The sequence below is a fragment of the Rhincodon typus genome, chromosome 10 (genome assembly GCF_021869965.1).
Source record: "Rhincodon typus isolate 14 chromosome 10, sRhiTyp1.1, whole genome shotgun sequence".
NCBI lineage: Eukaryota > Metazoa > Chordata > Chondrichthyes > Orectolobiformes > Rhincodontidae > Rhincodon > Rhincodon typus.
Genome location: NC_063341.1, coordinates 65448371 through 65473370, shown reverse-complemented (window position 1 = coordinate 65473370; position 25000 = coordinate 65448371). Strand labels below are relative to the sequence as shown.

The 25000-nt window shown below is 40.2% G+C and overlaps 1 protein-coding gene across 9 annotated transcripts in view; it reads right to left on the bottom strand.

The window, feature by feature from the left end:
- LOC109931499 (ecotropic viral integration site 5 protein homolog) overlaps positions 1-25000 on the bottom strand; it is a 219521-nt gene that overhangs the window by 25500 nt on the left and 169021 nt on the right. For all 9 annotated transcript variants that reach the window (XM_048601775.1, XM_048601776.1, XM_048601777.1 and 6 more), the window contains one exon: positions 18409-18504. In XM_048601775.1, the coding sequence (XP_048457732.1) occupies positions 18409-18504 (96 nt within the window). The remainder of the gene's footprint in view (positions 1-18408; positions 18505-25000) is intronic.

The window sequence follows — 25000 nt, the reverse complement described above, 5'->3', positions numbered from 1 at the left end:
AAACCAGCGACAATTGCTGAAACCAGCATTGCTTGGTCTGGTCTACTATGCCATCAGTCTGGCAAAATACTGGCAGCGGAGCTGTTGCTGCAGGAAATTCAACGTTGATGGACTCAAAGACCCGCTCAGTCAGCTCCTCGGTCAACCTTATGATGTTCAATGAGCTGGAACCACAAAACGACTCAGTGCATGGTCTGCCCCAAGTCCATCAAACATAGCATCTCCAAGGAGAGTTGCTTTCTCTGTCAGGAAAATTCCAGATTGGCTTGACTAGAACAGCCAGGAGATACAGGAACTATTGAATCAAAAACACAACACATTACTGAACTGGTAGCACAACTAAAACCAGAGGGAAAGATGGCCTACAGACAAATGAAGACCTAGATCCAACAAGAAACTGATGATCTAAAGAACTGATTTGGATAGAATGAACCTAGAAAATCCATCAACTGACAGCTACGGCCCTTCAGTGTTATCATGACTGATTCTTCAGTACTGTGAAGATCCAGTGTCCAACAATTACTTCACAGAGTTAAGAAAGAGGGGCTCTTATCAAGGAGACACAGTCAGCACACATCAGAAGGAACACTTCAAGGATGTCTTCAACTCAGACCAAGTCCTTGATATGGGTACCCTTGAACTCACTCAGAAGAATTCAGACTGCTATCATGTCAGCACAACTCCGGAAATGACATGAGGCTGTCAAGGCTATCCTGCAGCTGTGAATTAACAAGGAGGAAACCTTGCTGACACACTGAAATACAGCAAGAAAGTACTCGAAGCCAACTCCTAAATCTGGAGGATGGAGAGAACTTCAGAGAATCTCCAAAACACCAAAATTGTGACAATCTTCAAGAAAGGAAATAAGACCAATTGCGATCTTGCTCTTGCCCACCACAAGGAACATTATGACAAGAATCTTCCTCTTTCACTTCAGTGGTTGAAGAGTTCCTCCCAGAGTCATGATGTCTCTTCTGCCCATCAAGAGGCACAGTGGACATGATCCGCTCAGCAAGTCAAATCCAAGTAAAAGCAGAGAGCAGTAAAGGCCATCATACTTGGCCTTCTTTGACCTCACAAAGGCCTTCGATTGTGAACTGTGAAGGGGGATAATTGACCATCCTTTTGGCCCCAAGATCCTTGAAATCTTCAACGTCAGACATGGGCAAGGAAACCTCCTGCTGACCATCACCTGCCGCATCTCTGTCGACTGATGAATCAGTATTCCTCCACTCAGAGGGCACACCAGAGCGGCTTGAGCATAGCATATACTCTGGCCCGTGTTTTTCAATGTCCATCACAAAGAGTGACTCAGAAGCACCAGTACAGACATAGCTTGTTGTCCTAAAAGATATAACTGCTAGACTGATTCATCAGCAGGGTGGCGAGGGAACCAAAAAGCCGGAAAAACATATTTGATCTCGTCCTCACCAAACCGCTTGTCACAGAAGTGTTTGTCCATGACGGTAGTAGGAGGAGTGACCACTGCAGAGTCATTGTGCAAAGTCCTGTCTGCACATTGAGGATGTCCTCCATTGTGCTGCATGTCATTACCACTGTGCTAAATGGAAAAGACTTCGAACAGATCTAGCAACTCAAATCTGGGCATCCATTCGGTGATATAGGCCTTCAGCAGTATTGTATTCAACCACAATCTGTAGTGCCAAGGAAAAGCCTGTGTATTCCAGTGACTCCTTGCTGCAAGACTTCATGTTTAGAGAAAATGAGGGCAGAAATGGTTCCTTATAAAATCCCACCTTCTGACAGAAAATCCTGACACTCACCTCCAAAACTTGAGGAAAAATAATTGTGACTTAGTCAAGGTACTTGTAGAACCATAAGCCAACTAAGGAGCATCAAGAGGATTTGGAGCGGGGACTCTTGACCAACCTTTTTTGGAGGATGAGGTATGTAACAATATGTCTGAACAAGATAAGTAAACATATCTGCAGGAGGTGCTTCTAGATGTCAGATTAACAAGCAGCCTTCAGACGGTGTTGTGACCTTGTCCAACTCAAGCTGAAAACAATGTTTCAAAAAAAAAAAGGAACCAGATTTGGATTGGTTTTTGTAAAATAGAATGTGCAAACAATATGACTGGTAGTTACTACTTTCTAACTGTATTATCCTCTAATATATATTTCCCTGAAGTATCAGGTAGTAATATTTAAGAAAATTACACAAAACAAGAATTCTAGCTTGTAATGTGACGTGCTAAAGATGATATCGAAAATTCCATCCTGTGTGGGGACTGGGGAATTTATCAAAAGCATGTATACTGCTGTTTGGCATTTTTCTACATCACTTTTAAATACCATCAACGTGTTTAACATTTAGAAGTACCTGGACTGTTAGCGTATTCTTGTAAATAAGACAATCAGATTGATTGAATGCATTTGAGAAAAAAAATGCAACAAAAAATTGGCGCAAACTAAACTGGAGTCACTCAGATGCTTTTGTAGAAAGGAATTTAAATATTTAGCATGTTTGCAGATTACAGATAATGTGAAATGGAATTGTTTTGGACTTGAATCATGGAAGCTACACTCTTGTAACCTTCAATATTTAAACCATGATGAAAGACAGCCACTCTTATGTGGACAAACCTTTGGTGCTCTATGCGAAAAGAAAACTACTCTATGTTAAGACACATTGCAAAGATGCGGCCTTGATTTCCGGTCGGATGTTGTAAGACTTGCAGTTTCTTATACAAAACTTCAATTTCTTTCTGCAAACTCTACAGGACATATCTGAAATGTATCAAGTATTCTAATTGTTGGGTTCTAAATCAATGGGAGTATGCACTTAGTATCTAGTAACTTTTCTTAAATCAATGCCAGCGCCTGAAGGTAGCTTGTGGTCTGCCACTAAACTTGCTTAACATACTATATTGATTGGCTCAGGGCCAGTGGCTTTACTGACCATCTTTTGAACATCTTTACTCTTCCACAATCTAGGTAGCACACACCAGTCTTACAACACCAACAGGAAGCAAAAGCCTCTTCGTGGTAATATGTCTTAACATATCTTAGTATTTTTTGTTCATCTAGAGCTCCAAAAGTTTGTCCTCATAGAGTGGATGACTTTCATATTTTTCTGTGTAAAATACTGAAGATTTATGAGAGCACAACTCAAAAAATGAAAATCCTACATAGGCAAGAGCTAAGCCATTAAAGTAACAAATTTGGTGGGCATGTAAAACATCACTTCCTTCAGTGCATACAGTATTTTGAAACAAATTTAACATAAAAGTTCTAACTATAGTGTTCACAATTAAACTGCAGCAATAAATTAATTCGAGATAAATAAGAAATAGAAACAGAAGCATAGAAAATAGGAGCATGAGTAGGCCATTTTGCTCTTTGAGCCTGCCCCACCATTCAATATCATCATGGATAATCATCCAACTCAATAACCTGTTCCTGCTTTCAACCAATACTCTTTGATCTCTTTAGCCCTAGGATCTATATCTATCTCCTTCTCGAAAACATTCAACTGTTTCCTGTGGCAGAAAATTGGATATGCAGTCTCTGGGAGAAGATATTTCTCCTCATCTCAGTCCTAAACGGCCTACCCCCATATCCTTAAAGTCATGGCAATTGGTTGTAAAACATTCATACAATAGTGAGAAAAGCAACAGTACTGAATTATGTAGTTGTCAGGTGGGTCACAGAGTGTTGCAGAGTAATGAGCAAAGCTCAGTATTGAAAACAGAACTATAATCCAAGGTAGCGTAATAACTTTCAGGCTCCTGCACTGGAACCCGACAAAGGCCCACTTTGTGTTGTATCATTATTGAGAGCAAGGGACTATAAAAGGGAAGCACAAAAGTGTGAAATGGTATATTTAAGAAAATAGAAACATTTAGTTTTTTTAATTAGGTTAATATATGACATTGCACTGTGTGGCAATGTAATGGTCACTTTTTAAAAAAAAAGTTGACTACCAGCCTAATGTAAGAAAAGAACTTGCCGCTTCTTTAGGCAATCTATTAATGCATAAAACCAACAGGGCTGCTGATTAAAATTTCTTTTTGTTTCCCCTCATTAAGAGTTGACTGTTAGCCGGTTGTGGTCAACATTTCATGTAGAGCATATCCCTATCTTCAGGAAGATGAATGTGCAACTTTGCTTCTCTTTGTTTTCCACGAATATTTGGAGAAGTAAAATCACAGATTGCCTTGCTGATAGCAAAAGGGCCACACCAGGGTCATTCTGTGTTAACTATCCTAACAATACATCAGTATTTCAATTTCCTGATGAGCCAAGTTACATGAACAATTGCATTCAATCAATCTTCACTTTTCTATTGAGTTACAGATTGAAGGATATTAGCATTACAAATGTCTTCTACAACAACTTTTGAGTTTTATGAATGTTATGAAAAGTATTCCTTGAATTTCCAAACAATCAAACTGACTGCTATCTATCAAAGTTATTTTCCTACCAAGGAAAGTCACCACATTTTAGGATATCTGAGACTGACTGGAATGTTTGGTAGCTACCACCAATATGGTCTCTATTACAGTGAGTTCCTTCAATCGACATTTTCAACTTATTGGTCATAAAAAGTCAATAGGCAAAGTTTGATTAAAAAGTGTCAATTGAAACTCACATTACAATGATACCCCAATAGATGTATCAAGTTCACTTCTGCAGTGGCCATTATTGTAAATATTTATAGACTGCAGATTGTGAATATAATTGTAATTGCGAGGAGTCAAATTCGAATAACCTGAACCTGTAGCATGGTGAAGTTGCCAGCCATCCCCGCTGGCAAAATAGGAAATCCAACTAAAGAATGTCAGCAACGAGATGAATTTTAGATAATTCTGAATTAGCTGAACTTGTGCATGGTTATGCCTGTACCTGGAGCGCAGTTAGGCCATACAAGAGCAAAATCACAGGCAAGGCATCAGGTTATATTGAGAACCTTCTGTAAAAGGATGCTCAAACCTGCAAGTATGGTTAAACAAACAGGGCTGCTGATTAAATTTCTTTGTTACCCTGCTTAGGAGTCAACTGTTAACTGGTTGTGGTCACCATTTCATGTAGAGATCAAAAGAGCTATCACTTGGAGATAAATTGAAGGTGATACAGCAAGTGAAAACTATGGTTTGAAGCAAAAAGTGGATAACACAAAGAGTCAATGCCAGAGTTAGTTAATCATTCTGAAGCACAAAATGAACATCTTGAAGTAGTTTGACAAGTAGACCTTCTTTCCATCAAGGTAGGGGTTAAGTATGGCTGCCTATACAGATGAGGAAGCTCTATTAACACAGTTCATGGCAGCTCAAGTACAAAATGTTCCCATTTCTTGTCCAAACCTACAGGAGAGTGAGTCACCCTGGTCAAGAGGCTGGGCCACAAAGAGTTCACCTGCAGCAATGGTTGCATTGCTGGATCAATTCAAGGCATGTCATTGTCTTGCAATGTAAGCAGCAAGGTCATGGCTGTTACAGGAGCAATGACAGATGACTGGCTGCAAAGTTGTCCGTGCCTTGAATGTTTATGCACTCAGAGACATTTTCAATGTGGGTGAAACTAAATTGATACATCATTTTTCATCAATATGTCCTTTAATATTTAAAAATAAAATGTATAGCAAGAAAATGTCCACTGCTATTATCTGCACCAATGTAGATGGCATAGAAGAGCTGCAACTTCAAACGAAAGGAAAGTCCAAGAAGCCACATTGCTTTGTGAATGTCAGGACACTATCCATGTGGTACAAATCTAATAAAACCATCTGGAGAAACTACAGCATTTGAGTCATGGATCAACAGAGCAGGCAAAATGTACTAATGGAAGCAAAGGAAGATTTTCATCAGTACAGACAACTGCCCCATGCATCCAGACATTGGTGGCTTCAAGAGCATCAAATTGGCGTTGTTATCACCCAACACCACAGCCCAGCTCCAGCCAGTGCACTGGGGGCAATTAGGAACCTGAAAACTAAGTACCGGTGGCAACCCATCTCTCAGGTTACTGAGATCATCACGAAGAAGTTGGAGTACAACCCACCTGGTTTACAGGCTATGCTCATGAATATGGCAGAATGGAAAAATGTGATGAAAATTCCAATTATCAACTGATTCCACCATATCAGGTTCAAAAGGACCATAACCGTACAAGATGCTGAGAGTGGAGGAAGGGCAGATTGAGGCCAATTAAATGATGTTGAGGCTTTTCTCACTTGGTTGTGGAAGGCTGGTATGGAAATTCCAGCAGATAACCATGGAAACTTAAGCTGAGGTAGATGACACCACACGCTGCACAACGAAGCTAACAGAGAAGGCAGTCATAGATGCAATACACTCTTTAACAATAGAGCCTGATGACTCTGAACAGCCCAATGAATATCGTCCAGCTCACCTAGAGCCACAAAGGTATTGAGATGCTCCAGGATTTCTCATCGCAGCACGGACATATGGAAAAAAATTTGACTACATTGCCTACAATGTGGTAGACAACATCATAGTTGAAGACAGCATGTTAAGCAGAAAAAGGTCATAGTTTTACCGAAGCAAATTCTCAACATTTTTTACTTTACAGGATCAGATCATCGAAAGATGTGAGCAACTGAAAAATAGAGACTTTTTTCTCACATTTACTGCATTACTGTGGTTTCATTTTTTTGACAGAGCACGTTTACAGGTGAATTGATTTACATGGGGGCCTTCCTCCACTAACTTGAAACTCAGCTTGACACAAATTTGAGAGAGTGGGCCCCTGCGATCGGGGCTTTTATTGTAAATTACAAATTTTTGGCAGATTGGTTAAACTAAAAGATACTAAAATGATGACTTCCACTGGCATAGCTTACCAAAAACAGGTCAACAAGAATAACAATTAATCATAAACTTCAGGTGTGCTTTTTTAAATTCGATAATCTCAAAGGCATTGCTCTCTCATAGAATTATATAGAAATTACAACATTAAAGGGGCCTTTAGACCAACCATCCTATGCTACAAGCAATGGTTTTAATTCCCTTTGTTTGTTCTGTGTTTCTCTTTGCCTTCTCTGTTAGTTCTGTTCCATCCTTTTCTTAAACATTAATACAGTCTCTCCCTTTAATCACTAGCTCCAGAAATACATCCTCTACACTCCCAAATCTTGATTTTAAAAATGCTCAAGTGTCTTCTTTGAATCTGAAATTTGGTGCTCCCTTATTGCAAATCCTTCAATTAGCATAGAAGTCTGTTTTAATCTATTCTATGGAGGTGCCGGTGTTGGACTGGTGTGGACAAAGGCAGAAGTCACACGACACCAGGTTATAGTCCAAATCACAAGCTGCTCCTTCATCAATTGGCCTAACGGAGAAGCAGCACTCCAAAAGCTTGTGTTTTCAAATAAACCTGTTGGACTGTAACCTGGTGTCGTGCGACTTCTGACTTAATTTTTTCTGTCATTGCATCAGAATTTTAAATACCTTCAGTATATCACCCTGCAGAGAAATACAGATCAACTCAAACAGTTTGAGATTATGCTTCATGAGATCAAACAGTTCAAATCACATTTACCTATCATGTTCCCAAATCTCTTTCAATTCCTTGTACTTCATGAAACTATCTAAACTTAACTTCTGTCATAACGCAAATCCTGGAAGAGAATTTCACTCTATGACTACACAGAACAGGGCATCCTCCTACCCTCTGTTCTAAGTCACTTGACTGTACATCTAATCTTGTACCAGTTGGCCTTTATTCTTGATCCCTCAACTTCTGTGCAGTTTCAACAAAAAAGCCTAATTAGCAGGTATCACCCTACTGGATCCAAGAAGTACTCATGAAAACCTCATTACCATTCCCATAATGCAGAGTTCAATACTGCATGAACTTCAACTGAATCTTACGGTTAGTACATTGCTCTAGTTTCCATTGATCTTCGAAATAGTTAAATTGACATTGCATATTGGTGTGGCATGAATGTTCCTTGCCGCTCGTCAGTTGAAATCTCTCATATAATCCAGATCTTGCTGTATTTGGAAATGAACTGCTTCAGAATGGGGAAATGTTAATGGTGCTGAACACTGAGCAACCATCAGTGAACATCGCCACTTTTGATTTTATGATGGAGGAAAGGTGATTGATGAAGATGGTTGCACCTAGGACAGTGCCTTGAAGAATTCCTGCAGAGACGGTCTGGAGCTGACGTCACTGACCTCCCACAATCTCAACCATCTCCCCTAAAGGCAAAGTACTGTGGATGCTGAAGATGAGAAATAAAAAGAGAAAGTACTAGAGAAACTCTTCAAGTCTGGTAGCATCCGTGGAGAGAGAAACAAAGTTAACATTTCAAGTCCAAGGGACTGGCAAGGGATGGTTGTTATGCTGTTGACAAAGGGGAAGGAGGAGTGGGTGGAACGGATGAGGAGGGGGCCCAGAGTGAAAAAACGAAGGGAATGCTCATGGTGGTAAAGGAGGGACGAAAGAGAGATGCAAAATAGGTGCTAATGGTAAGTACAAATATTTGGAAATAAATTTGCTTTGCTGAGCACAAACCCATATAAACAAGAAAGAGGGAGTTCATAGGATGTAATCAAAATGGAGGACAGTGTTCATGTCCTGAAATAACTAAACTCAGTATTGTGTTCTGAAGGCTGTTATGTGCCTAAGTGGAAAATGAGGTATTGTTCCTTCAGCTTGCATTGAGTTTCACTGGAACACAATAGCAGGCCTAAGATAGAAACATTAATATGACTGCAAATGGTGTCTTAAAATAAAAGGAGAAAAAAAAAGGTTAAAAGGAGAAATTATTCAAAGCGACAATGGGTTTGGCCAGGCAAAGAAGAGCAGTGGATAAGGGCTGTTTAGTTCTTTAGAGGACGAAACTGAGAGTCATACAGCTGTACAGCATGAAAATAGACCCTTTGGTCCAACTCGTCCATGTCAACCAGATATCCTAAATTAATCTAGTCCCATTTGCCATCATTTGGCCCATATCCCTCTAAACCCTTCCTATTCATATACCAATCCAGATACCTTTTAAATGTTGTAACTGTACCAGCCTCCTCCACTTCCTCTGGGAGCTCATTCCATACATGCACCACGCTCTGTGTGAAGAGGTTTTAGAACAAAGAACAAAACAACAGTAAAGGAACAGGCCCTTCGGCTAATACATTTTGCCCTTCCATACTAAAATTGTCTTCACTTAAAGGGTCTGAATTCCCATATTCCCTTCCTATTCATGTATTCGTCCAGGTGCTTCCTGAACGCCGCTATTGTGTCTGCTTCCACCACCTCCTGTGGCAACACGTTCCAGGCACTCACCACCCTTTGTGTGAAAAATTTCCCTCATACATCTCTTTTAAAAGCCACATACCCACCTCCCACCGCATCTTGAACTGGTGTCCCTGAGTAACTGACCCCTCCACCCTGGGAAATTGCCTTATACTTTCCACTCTATCCATGCCATTCACAATCTTATAAACTTGTGTCAGGTAGCTCGTCAACCTCCTGCATTCCAGGTGGCAACAAACCCAGTCTATCCAAACTTTCTTTATAGCTAAAAATCCCCATACTAGTCAACATCCTGGTAAACCTTTTCTGTACCCTTTCCAAAGCATCCAACTCCTTCTGGTAGTGTGGTGACCAAAAGTGTATGCAATATTCCAAGTGGTCTAACTAAAATACTATAAAACTGCAGCATAACTTGTCTATCGTTATACTCAATGCCCCTTCCAATGAAGGAATGCATGTCATAGGCCTTTTTTTTTCACTACCTTATCTACCTGCACTGCCACCTTCAGTGATCCGTGGAGCGGCACACCCAGATCTCTCTGGATATCAATACTCCTAAAAGGCTCTGCTATTCACTGTATAATTTCCACCCATACTTGACCTTCCAAAATTCATCACCTCACATTTGTCCGGATTAAACTCCATCTGCCATTTTTCTGCTCATGCCTGCAACTGATCCATATCCGGATGTATTGTCTGACAATCCTCCTCACTATCTGCAACTCCACCAATGTTTATATCGTCTGCAAACTTACTAATTAGACTAGCTAGGTTTTTCTCCAAATCATTTATGTAGATCATGAACAGTGGAAATTGCAGCACTGATCCCTATGGAACACCACTAGTCACAACCCTCTATTCCAAAAAGCATCCTTCCACCACTACCCTCTGACTCCTATGACTAAGCCAGTTCTGTATCCATCTGGCCAGCTCACCCCTGACAGCACATGACTTCACGTTTTGTACCAATCTACCATGAAGAACCTTTTCAAAGGCTTTACTGAAGTCCATGTAGACAACATCAACCACTTTTCCCTCAAACGTCATCAGCTCCTCAAAAAACTTGATCAAGTTAGTGAGGCACGACCTCCCCCGCACAAAACCATACTGTCTATCGCTAATAAGTCTATTTGCTTCTAAATGCGTACAAACCTTGTCCCTGAGAAAATTTTCCATACCACTGACGTCAGACTCACAGGCCTGTAATTTCCAGGATTATTCCGGTTACCCTTTTTAAACAATGGGACAACATTGGCTATTCTGCAGTCCTCTGGGACCTCACCTGTGGCCAAAGAGGTCTGTCAATGCTCCAGCAATTTGTTCTCTTTCCTCCCGCAATATTCTAGGATAGATCCCATCAGGACCCAGGGACTTATCTACTTTAATACTTCTTAAGACGCTCAACACCTCTTCCTTTTTAATAGCAACTTGGCTTAGAAGCTTGACACTCCCATCTGTGGCATCATCCTCCAAGGTGCCTCTTGGGTACCTTTTAAATCTTTCCCCTCTAGTTTTGGACTCCCCCACCCTGGGGAAAAGATCTGGCTATTCATCCTATCCATGCCCCTCGTGATTTTATAAACCTCTGTAAGGTTACCCCTCAGCCTCCAATGCTCCAGGGAAAATAGCTCCAGCCTAAGGTAGGGGTGGAGGTTAGACAGACCTTAGGACTGGGTAAAAGTTCGGCACAACATTGTGGGCCGAAGGGCCTGTACTGTGCTGTACTGTTCTATGTTCTATATTCTATTCAGCCTCTCTCTATAGCTCAAACCTTCCAATCCTGACAGCATCCTTGTAAATGTTTTCTGAGCCCTTTCAAGTTTCACAACATCCTCCCTAGCAGGGAGACCAGAATTGCATATAGTGTTCCAAAAGTGGTCTAACCAATGTCCTGCAGAGCCAAAACATGACCTCCCAACTCCTACACTCAATGCACTGACCAGTAAAGGAAAGCATACCAAATGCCGCCTTCGTCAGCCTGTCTACCTACAACTTTCAAGGAACTATGAACCTGCACTCCAAGGGCTCTTTGTTCAGCAACACTCCCCAGGATCTTACTATTAAGAGTACAAGTCCTGCCCTGTTTTGCCTTTCCAAAATGCAATACATCACATTGATCCAGATTGAACTCTATCTGCCATTTTTCAACCCATTGACCCATTTGAACAAGATCCCTTTGTAATTTTAGAAACTTCACTGTCTACTATGCCAATTTTGCTATCATCTGCAAACTTACTAACCATACCTCCTGTGTTCACATCTAAATCATTGACATAAATGACGAAAAGCGGTGGACCCAGCGCTGATCCTCGCAGCACACCGCTGGTCATAGGACTCCAGTCTGAAAAGCTACCCTTCACCACCATCCTCTGTCTTCTACCTTTGAGCCAGTTCTGTATCCAAATGGCCAGATCTCCCCGTAGTGTATGTGATCTAACCAGTCTACCATGAGGAACCTTGTCAAACACCTTAGTGAAGTCCATATAGATCATGTCCACTGCTCTGCCCTCATCGATCCTCTTGGTTACTTCTTCAAAAATCTCAAGTTAGTGAGACGTGATTTCCCATGCACAAAGGCATGTTGACTATCCCTAATCAGTCCCTGCCTTTCCAAACACACATAAATCCTGTCCCTCAGGATTCTCTCCAACAACCTGCCCACCACTGATGTCAGGGTCATCAGTTTATAGTTCCCTGGCTTTTCCTTACCACCTTTCTTAAATGGCCGTCAGATGATCCCAATAGGGGATGGACATGTTCAACCTGGACACCAGGGCACTGGAAATTGAGGAACCAATGTAAAAGTCAGAAGAATCACAAATGTAAGGGGGATGAGTAGAGAAAAAGGGAATCAAGATAGTAAAAAATAAGGTCAGTGTGGCAGGAACTGCCAGGGTAGAACTGTTTGTGGATTTTGGGAGAAGTGAAAAGCAAACTGTGCAGGGTTGTGGGAATTACAAGGTAGGAAGCTATGGAGGAAAGCTCTCCAGAGGAGATGAGCTCAGTGACAGTCCTGAAACAACAATTTGATGTTCAGTGATAGGATGGCACTTAGGCTGACTTCTACCTCGCAAAGACTATCAGAAAACAGCACCACCACATTTGTCACCAGATTTGATAACAAAGCCAGGATTATGCCTGAGAGAATGGAGTGCAGTAAGTTTAAGGGAGACAGAAAATGATGGGCAATGGAAGCAGAAAAACTAAGATAGCTGTTACGATGTTAATAGGTTTCAATGAAGAGATCAAGTGCAGTTAAGAGTCCAGGCGGAGGGGGAATGTTGTAAATGGGTGTCAAAGGGTCTGTAAAGTGGGGAGATGATTTCTGTCCAAAGGAGTGGGCACAGAGGTGAAACTGACAGAAGAATAGTTCAATGTCATGCTGTACCAGAAATTCGTTGACATAAAACTGAATCACTTTGCTGAGTAGGGATCATTTTTCTGTCACTGTTTCATCTGTTCCAACAATATTATCTTCCACAGGGGGCACCCTCATCATCCATTTCACTTGCTCCTCCTCCTCCTCTGTCAGCAGCATTAAAACCATTATTTTCCAGCCTCCTTCAGTTATGAAAAATCATTGATTTGATTTGATTTATTATTGTCACATGTACCTTAATACAGTGATCTGTGTGCAGTACAGGCAGATAATAACATACAAAGACACAAAAATCATAGGGTGACTGAACAGAGCAAGGAAGTCAAAGTTACAGCTGCAAAGAAGGCGTACAGAGAGCAAGATTGAGCATTGGGCTCGAAACATGGACTGTTTCTTTTTTCACAGATGCTGCATTTTCTATTTTCATTATGTCCTATGCTATGCTTGGTTTGAAATGTGCAATTTTTAAAATTTAATCCATCTATATTGCAACTTAGCCTGAATAATTGACTGCACTATGAACAGTACTGGGTTGAAACATGCCCACACCATAAACTCAAATAAGCAGTAGCAGCTGTCAGCACAGTTAACGATACCATTAAGTACTTGATAATCTCGCTAACTAAGTTTATGGAAGTAAGGAGCTTCTTCTTGTGAATGGTTTCAGTTTTGGTATGCCTTCGTCCCACAATGAACAGAAGAGACATATGTTGAGTTTAAACCCCTGTGCTCTGAGCTATCCTACCACAAACCTGCAGAGATGTTAAACTCTTGAAAGTGCATCTAGCTGACCTACAGCACACATGTTGCGGGATTTGAAAGGATGTGTCAAATTTTCACATGCCATTAAATGTCTACTCAACCAGGACACACACACCTGCGGACCCAACAAGAGATGAGAGTAGACATACATAACAAGTGTGACTAAATCAACAAAATGTGTGCTGTTCTTGATGACTGCTTCAAACTTGTATCCATTGGACCTGCCTCGCATGATGACCAAATAGTGTTGCCCAAAAGTAAGTTTAACACATCTACCATTATCTGTATTTTTCATCTATATATCTCTGTCCCTTGCTGTCATTAAAATCACTTTGTCTTTTACACTGGGCACCCTCACCATCAGTTCCACTTGTTCCTCCTTCCCCTGTCCAACAGCACAAAAACCATCATTTCCAGCTCAGAGATTGTAAGAACTGCCGATGCTGGAGTCAGAGATAAAACAAGGAATCATTATCCCTACACAAGTGAAATCTCAATCAGCTGTCCAATTGGGAAGCTGGTGCAGTAGTAAAAATTCGGCAAAGAGGTAGCCAATCAATGGGTTAGATGAGAGATAAGCATTTCCGGGATAACAACGTGTGGAGCTGGAGGAACACAGCAGGTCAGGCAGCATCCCAGGAGCAGGAAAGCTGACGTTTCGGGTCGGGACCCTTCTTCAGAAATGGGGGAGGGGTAAGGGGGCTCTGAAATAAATAGAGGGGAGGGGTGGGGTTGGGGAAGGTAGGTGGGATGGTGACAGGTGAGTACAGTTAGGCAGCAGTGGCGGTTGGTCAGTGAGGTGACCACGCTGTGAGGTCACTTCACTGACCAATACCCACCACCGCCTACCTGCACTCACCTATCACCATCCCACTTATCTTCCCCAGCCCCGCCCCCCCATTTATTTCAGAGCTCCTTCGTTTTGCTGACATTGACTGAGAGATTGTTGTCTTTACACCATGCCACTGAACTGTCTATCTCTTTTCTGCACTCTGTCTCATCATTGTACGAGATCCGATCCACTACAGTGGTGTCCGCAGCAAATTTGCAAATGGAGTTAGAGCTGAATTTGACCATACAGTTGAGTGTATAAGCAGTATAATAAGGGGTTCACTGCGCAGCCTTGCAGGGCACTGGTGTTGAGGATTATCGTGATGCAGGTGTTGTTGTCTATCCTTACCGATTGCAGTCTGTGGGTCAGGAAGTCGAGGTTCCACTTGCAGAGTGGGGAGCAGAGTCCTAGGTGTTGGAGTTTGGAGGTGAGCTTGGTTACAATTATTGTGTTGAAGGCGGCGCTAAAGTCAATAAATTGGAGTTTGACATCGGTGTCCTTGTTATCCAGATATTCCAGGGACGAGCATTGGGCCAGGGAGATTGGGTCTGCCATGGACCTATTGCGGAAGTAGGTGAATTGTAGTGGATCAAGGTAATCTGGGAGGCTGGATTGATGTGTGCCATTACTAACCTCCCAGATGAAAAACAGTCATATTTGATATGAAGGATGAGCAACAAGATTTTAATGTGGAACAGAAGGATTAAAAATTGAAATAAAAAATTCTTGAATGCATTTTCCCCATCACAGGTTTGCATTAGATTAAAAATAGGAGCCAGTAAGCGAAAAAAAAAACACACTAATAGCCTTCTGTCAGTAATTAATTACCTTGGGTTAGCGTAGATTTGGAACTTGGTCTCAACCCAAAACTGGGAAGTAAGCATTGGCTAGGTTTAATGCTACAATTACTATCTTGATTCCTGCTGGAAATATACATTTACACAGGACAGAATAGGGCTCAAAGAAATGCTTGTTATAATTAAATAACTTATCACAGTCCCTACATCTGAATACCAATTAGGTGAAGTATAGAAGAGCACTACAGGTATCTATCTCTGGAATATTTCATTAGTAAGGAGTACATTTAGATTTGGGAGGGAAGGAAACAAGAAGTCAGCAGAAGAAACTTATTATACTTATTACAAGAATACGAGAAAGACAAATATCTGAAATATTGACACGTCAAGTATGTTTGGGTGCTAAGATTTACTGAAAGACTAAGACCTTAAATAATTCCAAAGTAACTCCTTTTCTACTTTGTATAATCTTTAAATCTTAAAAACATATTAATTATAAAGTGCAGCAAACTGCAATTCTGAAGAGCATTGGCAAAGATGTTTTATGTATTTTTAATTCATATGGTTTTTTGATAACATTAAATCAAGGAGTATTCCACAACTAACTGAAAATAAATACTGATAAATATGACTGGTGTTGCTTCTATCAATTGCACTGCCAGGTAACAATATTATAGGATGCAGTTTTGCGACTGCGACTTCATGTATTTTGAGCTTTTGATCTTGGTTAAGCCTTTAGAGGCAACCATTGCCACAGGACAGTATTATCTCAGAACAGAGAGTAAGCATGTTACCATTATGACCATGTGTAAAACTGCCCATGACTGCATAAATTGTCCCAACTCGATTCTCCTCCGCAACCTCCAAGTAGCTCACAGCTAAAATTGTAGTCAGTTAGATATATAGATCAGCGCATTGACCACAAATGGAAAATGCAAACACGAGCAGCAGCTCATCAACAAAGCTTACAAAAACAAGGCCTCCTGAGACTGTTCATTGAGTTGGTGCCAAGCCATTGCAAACTGTGTGATCTCAGGTTTCACTGATTAGTGCTGAGTTAGTCGCATTGAACTAATGCAAAAGATCCAATGATCAAGGCAACGCCGCACCGAGGGCAAAGCACAGTGGTGGAAAATGCAGCAAAATTAAGTTCCCACCCATTATTGCCATCCAGTGACTGCTGATGGAAGTGAATGTGTGGACATCAAGTGAGGGGGGATCTGGATTCAATTGTGATACCTTCCACAACCTATTTTGCCTGCCAATCCACTTTGCTTGGCTCACACAATCATTTGGGTAAATCAGAGGGTGACCATTATGGGCCATAAATCATTAAACCAGTCAATTTATACAGGAGGGGGAAGATGAGAAAATACAACAAAATAAATAGCTCAAACAACACACTGCCAACAAGCCTGCCCACCTTGACTGGGGAGCCTTTGACCAAAAATAGATGTTTGTGACTGGTAGCAAAGATAAATTGCTAGCCAGGTCTTTAGTTATAATTTCACTACAAAATTGGCATAATATGGTCAAAAAGATATTGGGATCAAAAAGAAAAATAATTTTGCTAAATGTTCACTGATTAGGATCTCAGCTGGAGTGTTGTATCTCCAATTCTAAGCATCATCGTTAAGGAAGGATGTAATAGTCTTGAAGATGGCAAGCAGGTTGGAGAAGCTGGAGCTGGTCTCCATAGAGGGGGCTCAGGGAAGATTTTAGAAAAGTGCTCAAATTCGTGAATGGGTTTGATTACATAAATAAGAAGCCTATTTCTAAGTGTACAGATTTAAGGAGTGAAAGACCTCAATATTGATGAAATAATGGCAAAAGAGCCAGTGCTCAGATGTGATAACTTTGAGAAAGGGATTAGACAAATTTTTGAAAGGAAAGCAGTTGGAAGGCTCTGGAAAAACAGCAGAGCAGTGGAGCTAACTGGATAATACTTTCAAAGATTTGGCAGAGGCACGCTAGCTGAAGGGTCTCCAATGCTGCGATATTTTATGGCTCTAAATTCAAAATTATAAAAGAAACAATAATGAAAAATTATCAATATCAATACTTGGCATTTATACAACTAATCTGCATCACAATGCATCAGAGTCTTATAATTAAAATGTATGCCCAGGATCTTGTACAGCTTGCTTGTCCCAAACTTGGTTGCACAACATGGGTGAAGATAATGGACTGCTTGATACCTCCCATGGAAAGAGTGGTTAAAAGTAGATGAATGACCGTGGCCATTCTCAAGTAATGCTCATTGGTCAGTTTCACAAGATCTATGAGAAAACTATCTGCACCCTCTCACAATTACACTTAGTTGTGAATAGCAAAACCCAAATCAGATAAATGCCTCATTTTAAAATAAATATAAATACAAGATGGCCAAAAGATCTAAGCCAAATAACTAAACCAGAGATTGGAAAGGATTAATGAGGTGCTCAATTAGGGCAAGAGTAGTCAAGATTCTATAATTGGCATTAAAATTGAGGAAGGAAAATTAGGTGAGGTGTAAATTATGATTATTATTCAGCTGCCCCCGCTGGAAGCACTTGCATTAACATTTATTGAATGGGTGGGTGGGGGACTCAGTCTCAACAATTTTCATCACATGGTTGAAAAGTTTGATTTTTTTTATCATTGAAGGCTTACAGATTATGAGAAACATCTTGAAAGAGGTATAAGATGGAGGTAGCCTAATGCCTGTGGAATCATATCCCAGCAAAAAGTAAATTCCTTCAGGAGAGCTTGGAAAGGGCAATGCTTGTTGAGAATATTTGCAACAAAATAAAAAATCATCTAGATCTCATTTAAAACAACCTACTTGGTTTCCCAACAAAATAATCTATACTTCAATTCGACATCTATTCACTGGCCTGTGCAGAAATCATTTTTAAGCGCAAGGTTGAAAGTGTAAGTTCTTTTTTAACACAAATTCAATTCATTCTCCTTTTAACTATCATTCAGTGATGTCCGACAATCCTACCCTGCTGGCTAAAAGTGTCTTAATTGTGAAAAATCACACAAATTGAAGTACAATTTAGAACAAAGGAATTATGGCCATAGGAATTGGCACTTAGCAAAACATTGCCGAAGTGACAATCAATTTAAGCTGATACTGCAACTATGACAATGAAAATGACAAAGGATGATAAATAAACAAAATATATCTACTAGTGTATGTTTAACACATGGAAAATATGGGGAAAGGAAGATAAGATAAGGAATGTTACCGTCTCATGAAGACGTCTGTGAATAAGTTCATAGCAGAAAGCTGCACTAGCAGATTTACATCAGAGCCAGCTGCAGTTTTCAGAAGGCAAAATTTGTTATAAGAAAAAAAATGTGTTACAGATAATGGAAAAGATTAACAGAAACTTAGATTTTATCACTTACCTCATTTTTCAGCTCATCTATCTGATCCTTCAGTTCTCGAATATATTGGGTGGAGTCTGAGTTGTTAAGTTGGCCTTTAACTTTGCCCTCTTCTTTCTGAAATGGAGAAGAAAAACTTATTACAACATTTGCCTAACCTTCTGTTAAATAAAATAAAAATACATAAAAAACAAGTGAACTAACTTTTAAAGTTTAATCTGTAATTTACCATAAAAGATTGGTTAACTTGGAAACAAACAGCACATGGATTACACAAATTCACAACATAGAAGCTTAAAATGGAACAAATTGAAAATTGTTCTGCTGTACTTGGACTAGAAAGTTGTCCAAATTGAAACATCTCATTGCTTATCACAATGGACAGAAGATATTGTTTGTTTCCCCTCAGTGAAGCACATACAACAACTTTGTGTGTGAACTCTGAGCTACAGTTGTGTTTCACGCTGCAAAAAAAAAAATGCAGGCATTCCTTACAAGGTCAGAACTACTTCAATTTTTAAAAATTTATTCTGGTCAACATTTTCTAAATAGCACAGGATGCTGTAATCTGCAATGTGGAACTGAAATGGTGTGCTATGCCTTTAGGCAGTGGTACTGCCTTTTGAGCTTTATCAAAAATAATAATTTGGTTTAAAATATATTCAAAACTAATTTGAGACAACAGGCAGATTAACATATTACCAACGATTGTGCTTTAATGAAATGTACAATCATGTATGATCAAAATTTTTCTGCACGTTGAACTTTGTGCTTTTATTCTTTTTCCATGTACAAGAAAGTTGAAAGCACCAGACGTGGAAACAATTTGTACAACTGCATGTCGTGCATATGCGCATAGGCTCCCAAAAATTTAATAAAAATATTTTGTTTTTTTAAGTTCACAACATTTTTACTTCTGGTATTCCTTACTCAGAATTCTTGTGATCTAGTCTCAAAAGACTTGCATAAACTCACACCACTAGAAAATGATTTCTCAGAGCATTGGCAGCCATTTTGAAGATGCTCGATTTTGCTGTACCCAACAAATTCCTCTCCTATACCCATGTTTTTCAATAGGAGTTCAGTGGGAAAGAGGAATCTCTGCAAGACTAGGTGTATTGAAATACAACAAAATTCATAACTCAGTTGTTAGGTTAGCTAGGTTGCAGGGATACAAACTCTCAGTTCACAAAGCACTCTTATAGGAACTGAGAGAAAGCAAACTCTGAACCAAAAATTATGCTACATAGCTGCTATTCCTCTTGAAAACATGACAATGAACTTTACAATTTTACAAAATCATTTACTTGAGATGAGACATTGATTAAGGCCACATTTGGAATACTGCGTACAATTCTGGCCACCCTGCTACAGGAAGGATGCTATTAAACTGGAAAGGATGTAAAAAAAATTTACAAGGATGTTACTGAACCTAGAAGATCTAAGTTATAAGGAGGGGTTGGATAGGCTGGAGCTTTTTTCCCCAGAGCATAGGAGGCGGAGGGATGACCTTTTGAGGTTTATGAAGTCTTGAGGGGCACAGATAAGGTAAGCAGCCAAGGGCTTTCCCCCAGTTCTGAGGAAGGGTCACCAGACCCGAAATGTTAACTCTGATTTTTATTCACAGATGCTGCCAGACTGCTGAGGTTTTCCAGCAACTTCTGTTTTTGTTCCCGTTTCCAAGGTACGGGGGTCCAAAACTATGGGTAATAGGTTTCAGGCGGGAGGGGAAAGACTAAAAAGGGACCTAAGGGGCAACGTTTTCATGCAGAGGATGATGTGTATATGGAATGAGCTGCTAGAGGAAGTGGTAGAGGCAGGTATGTGGGTAGGAAAGGTTTAGAGAGGTATGGGCCAAATGCAGTTATGTGGTACTAGTTCAGTTTAGGAAACCTGGTCATCACAGACTAGTTCAGCCGAAGGGCCTGTTTCCATGCTGTGTGACTCTGTCACATCATTTAAATGTGTAACAGTGTTTTTGGTCCTAGCTCTGCATAACTGTTTAGAATAAACGCTACTGCATTCAGGGTGCTATGTCAAAGTTATTATTATATACTTTATAGTGTACACGACAAGTGGTCATTGTAGGAAACCTCAAGATTGGACCAATCTGATCTTTGTGAAAAAGGTATGGATCCAGGAGGAGTTAAAACATTCCAATTGGACATAAGATTTAAACTGTAGGTGACAAAATCATCAAGGGAAAAAAATCAAAGTTAAGATTACATCAGGTCACTAGCATGTCACTCTAGGAACATAAAAAATCCTTTCAGTATTAATTATCCACATTTGCAAGTGCAAATGAGATTCAATTTCTCATTAAAGAAGCATTTTACCAAATTAAACTCAGATTCCAAACGCACATCTTTAATCTCAGACAAACTTTGCTGAACTGGGATTCATTATTCTCTCACTTTATAGAACCAATACAGTGAATCTAATTATGTTGGGGGCAGCAGCAGACTTCTGGGAATCAGTGTTGCATTGAGGTTTTCCTCAGCTAACTGATAACAGAAAGCAGTTACCAAGCTTCCTAGTTGGAAACATATGGTTTACAGGTGCCAGTTCAACTGTAAAGAAATGTCAGAAGCTAGAAGTAATGACTTCCCTGTTTCTATGTATTTCAGGCTGCACTGGATAGGATTTTGCATTTCTTTTTCTATAACACAGATGAAATGTTTCTCTCCTATCTGTAACCATCCCCCAAAAGTGGATTTAAAAATCAGACGTACAACTAGACTCTCCAAGAACTGGCAGAACTCACACAGATTGCCACTCAAGCATTTCTTTTTAAATGAAAGAAGGGAACTTTGCATTTCTGAGACAAAATTATGCTCAGCGTTCCCTCAAAAATGTGGAGTCAGACTTCCATCAGTTCTTTCATAGCATAGACCTGTCAGACGGGAAACTGCCAGCTCCTTTTCACAGCAGTCAGCTGCCGTATCCTTAACTTTAAAGGTCCTGACAGCAACTTTGACAAATGAAATTCCCTTAAAGTCAGAAATGGGTAAGTTATAATGGGGAACAAAGAGCTAGAGGTCAATTGAATATATACTTTGGTTCTGACTTAGAGTCATACAGCATGGACACAGACCCTTTTGTCAACTTGTCCATGCTGACCAAGTTTCCCAAACTAGTCCCATTTTTCTGCGTTTGGCCCATATCCCTCTAAACCTTTCCTTTTCATGTACCTATCCAAATGTTTTTTAAATGTTGCAATTGTATCAGCCTCCACCACTTCCTTTGGCAGCTCATTTCAGACAAATACCATCCTCTGTGTGAAAATGTTGTCCCTCAGGTCCTTTTTAAATCTTTCTCTTCTCACCTTAAAAATATGCTTCCGAGTTTTGAACACCCCCACCATAGGGGAAAGAACTTTGCTATTCACCTTATCTCTGCTCCTCATAATTTTATAAACGTCTACAAGGTCACCTCTCAATGTCGTATGCTCCAGTGAAAACAATCTCAGCCTATCCATTCTCTCCTTATGATTCAAACCCTCCAGTCCTGGCAATATCCTGGTAAATCTTTTACGAACCCTGTCAAATTTAAGAATATCCTTCCCGATAGCAGGGTGGCAGAACTGTACACAGTACTCCAAAAGTGGTCTCACCAATGTCCTGTACAACCTCAATTCAATTCTGACAGGATTTGCTTGTCACATGAGAAGCAGTGAGGGTCTCTGGTTTTCTACTCAATGTAGTTTAGAAGGATGAAGGGGGGTGGAATCTGATTGAAACTTACCGAATACTGAGAGGCTTGGATAGACGTGGAGAAGACGTTCCTACTAGTAGGAGAGACTAGAACCCGAGGGTACAGCCACAGAGTGAAGGGTCGACCCTTTAAAACTGAGACAGAGAGGAATTTCTTCAGCCAGAGAGTGATGAGTCTGTGGAAATGATTGCCGCACAAGGCTCTGGAGGCCAAGTCACTGAATGTGTTTAAGACAGAGATAGATGGGTTCTTAATTAGTAAGGAGATCAAGGGTTATGGGGAGTAGACAGGAGAATGGGGTTGAGACACATATCAGCTATTATTGAATGGCAAAGCAGACCCAAATGGGCCTAACAGCCTAATTCTGCTCCTATATGTTATGGTAATATGGACCAGATGGGTAAACACAGGAAGGGCATTCCCATGAACAAGAAGTCCAAAACCAGGAATTGTAGTTGAAGGATATGGTACAGGCCATTGTGGGCTGAGTAGAGCAGAAATGTCTTCACCCAGAGAGTGGTGAGCTTGTGGAATTGTGTGTCACAGAAACTATTTGAGGTTGAAACATTGGATGTTTTCAAGGAGTCAGATATACTTTTTGGGGCTAAAGGGATTTAAAAGTATGGGGACAAAGCAGGAATAGGATATCAAGTTGGATGCTCAGCCATGATCAAATTGAATGGAAGAGGCTGCCTGAAAGGCTGCTGAATGGTTTATTCCTGCTCCTAATTTGTATTTTCAATGTTTTGGAACCATAACTTTGGAGAGAGGAGTTCTGTTATTGTTGTAGTAGTGGAATGTGCTAAGTGGTGACAGGGGAAACTGCAGTTTGTGTGAACAGTGGGTAACATTCCACTCCGTCTGGTCTACAACTAGTACCTAACAAATGAAAATCTGCTAGATCTGGCCCTTTGTATCTCCCTTCAAGTGCTGAGTTTCCAATTCCTGGTAAGCCCAGCCTGCAGCACTTGGAATTTTTTTAAACCAGCTTTTTGAGTTGAAGTAATCAATGTCATTTAGAGTGTTTAATTTATGGGCTTACCTCTGTTTAGCTGCCCAATTCTCCAATATCTATTTGAACCACAGGTTGACACATTCAAGACGAGTTGAGAACAGATTTCTGACTTGTCAAATTTTAGTCTCCAGCCATCCCAGAATCCACCCTGGGGTGTTAAATTTACCTCCCACGTTTCTCCTCACAGTGGACAAGCAAGTTAGCAAAACAAATCTCCCCAAGATACTTTTATATATTTGATTCGGTGTGAGGTTGATGGAAAGCCAAAGTAGATTCCTCTGGGATATCATAAGGGACTGGTGAGGTAAAAAAAACATTCATGCTCAAAAGAAATTTAACAAATAGTTGCATATAAATTTATACCTCACCTTCAGGAATTATGTAGCCTGTTGGTCTATCTTCTAAAATCAAACGTTAACCTACATACAAAATGACTGAAAATAGATGCAGGTTCCATTTAAATACACATAGCAGAATCCAGAGGTAGTCAAAATCTCGTGAGAACATAGGTTGTGGTTTCCTTTTCATGTAGTATATGCAAAGACGTGTGGTGCAAGAAGAGGTCAAGCACGAGCGTAGGAATCCATGGGTCCTAGAATAATGTATTTAACCTGTTCATTAGACATGCTGAGTGCAACTTTAATACTGAATGAGACTACTAACTGGCATTAGATTAAGATGCAATCAGAACTACACGGACACTTTTCTGAATGGTTATTTGCTTTATACAACTTAATATGATTAAAGATACAAGAAGTACTCCTTAACAGCATAATCAAAAAGGATCTCGTACATTAGTGAGAGATGATGTTGGAAAATGTAGGCATTGAAACCACTTGAATGCGAGCAACTGTCACATGATCAAATATGCCATTCTGATTTAGATTTGGAGCAAAATATGAAATGCAGTTTCTCAGGAAAATTAATTGTAAATGTTGAGGATAGGATTAAGTGGTGAATTGTGTAGATGTAATCTGGAGGGAATATAGCATCAGAGTTGTACAGTATGGAAACAGACCCTTTGGTCCAACTCATCCATGCCAACCAGACATTCTAAATTAATCTAGTCCCATTTGCCAGCATTTGGCCCATAACCCTCTAACCCTTCCTTTCATATACCCATCCAGATGACTTTTAAATGTTGTAATTGTATCAGCCTCCACCACTTCCTCTGGCAGTTCATTCCATACACGTACCACCCTCTGCGAGAAAAAGTTGTCACTTAGATTCCTTTTATATCTTTCCCCTCTCACCTTAAACCTATGCTGTCTAGTTTAGGACTCCCCTACCTTAGGAAAAAGACCTTGGCTAAGCATCCTATCTATACCTCTCATGATTTTATAAACCTCTATACGGTCACCCCTCAGCCTCTGAACTCCAGAGGAAATAGCCTCAGCCTATTCAGCGTCTCCCTATGGCTCAAACTCTCCAACTCTGGCAACATCCTCGTATATCTTTTCTGGACCCTTTCAAGTTTAACAATATCTTTCCCATATTGATGAAAAGTGAAAGATTGCAGTGAAGGAGAATTAACCTGCATTTATACAGCTCCTTTCATTGCACAAAGGGAATTTATTTACTGCAGGTAAGTTAGCTTTAATCCAATTACTGCTGTTAGTACAGAATATGATGGCTCATGGAGTTGGGTTTGATATAACAGTACAGACAATAGGGGTAAAGGGGACATTTTGAAGTTGGCAGGGTGTAGGAAATGGAATGCCACAAAGATTAATACTGCAGCTTCACTTATTTTAAAAAAAAATTATTTATGGGATATCAGTGTCACCGGTAGGCCAGCATTTAGTGCTGATTCCTAATTGCCCAGTAGCAGTTAAGAATCAACATTATAATCTAAACTAATAAGTCAGACAAACGGGCAGAGAG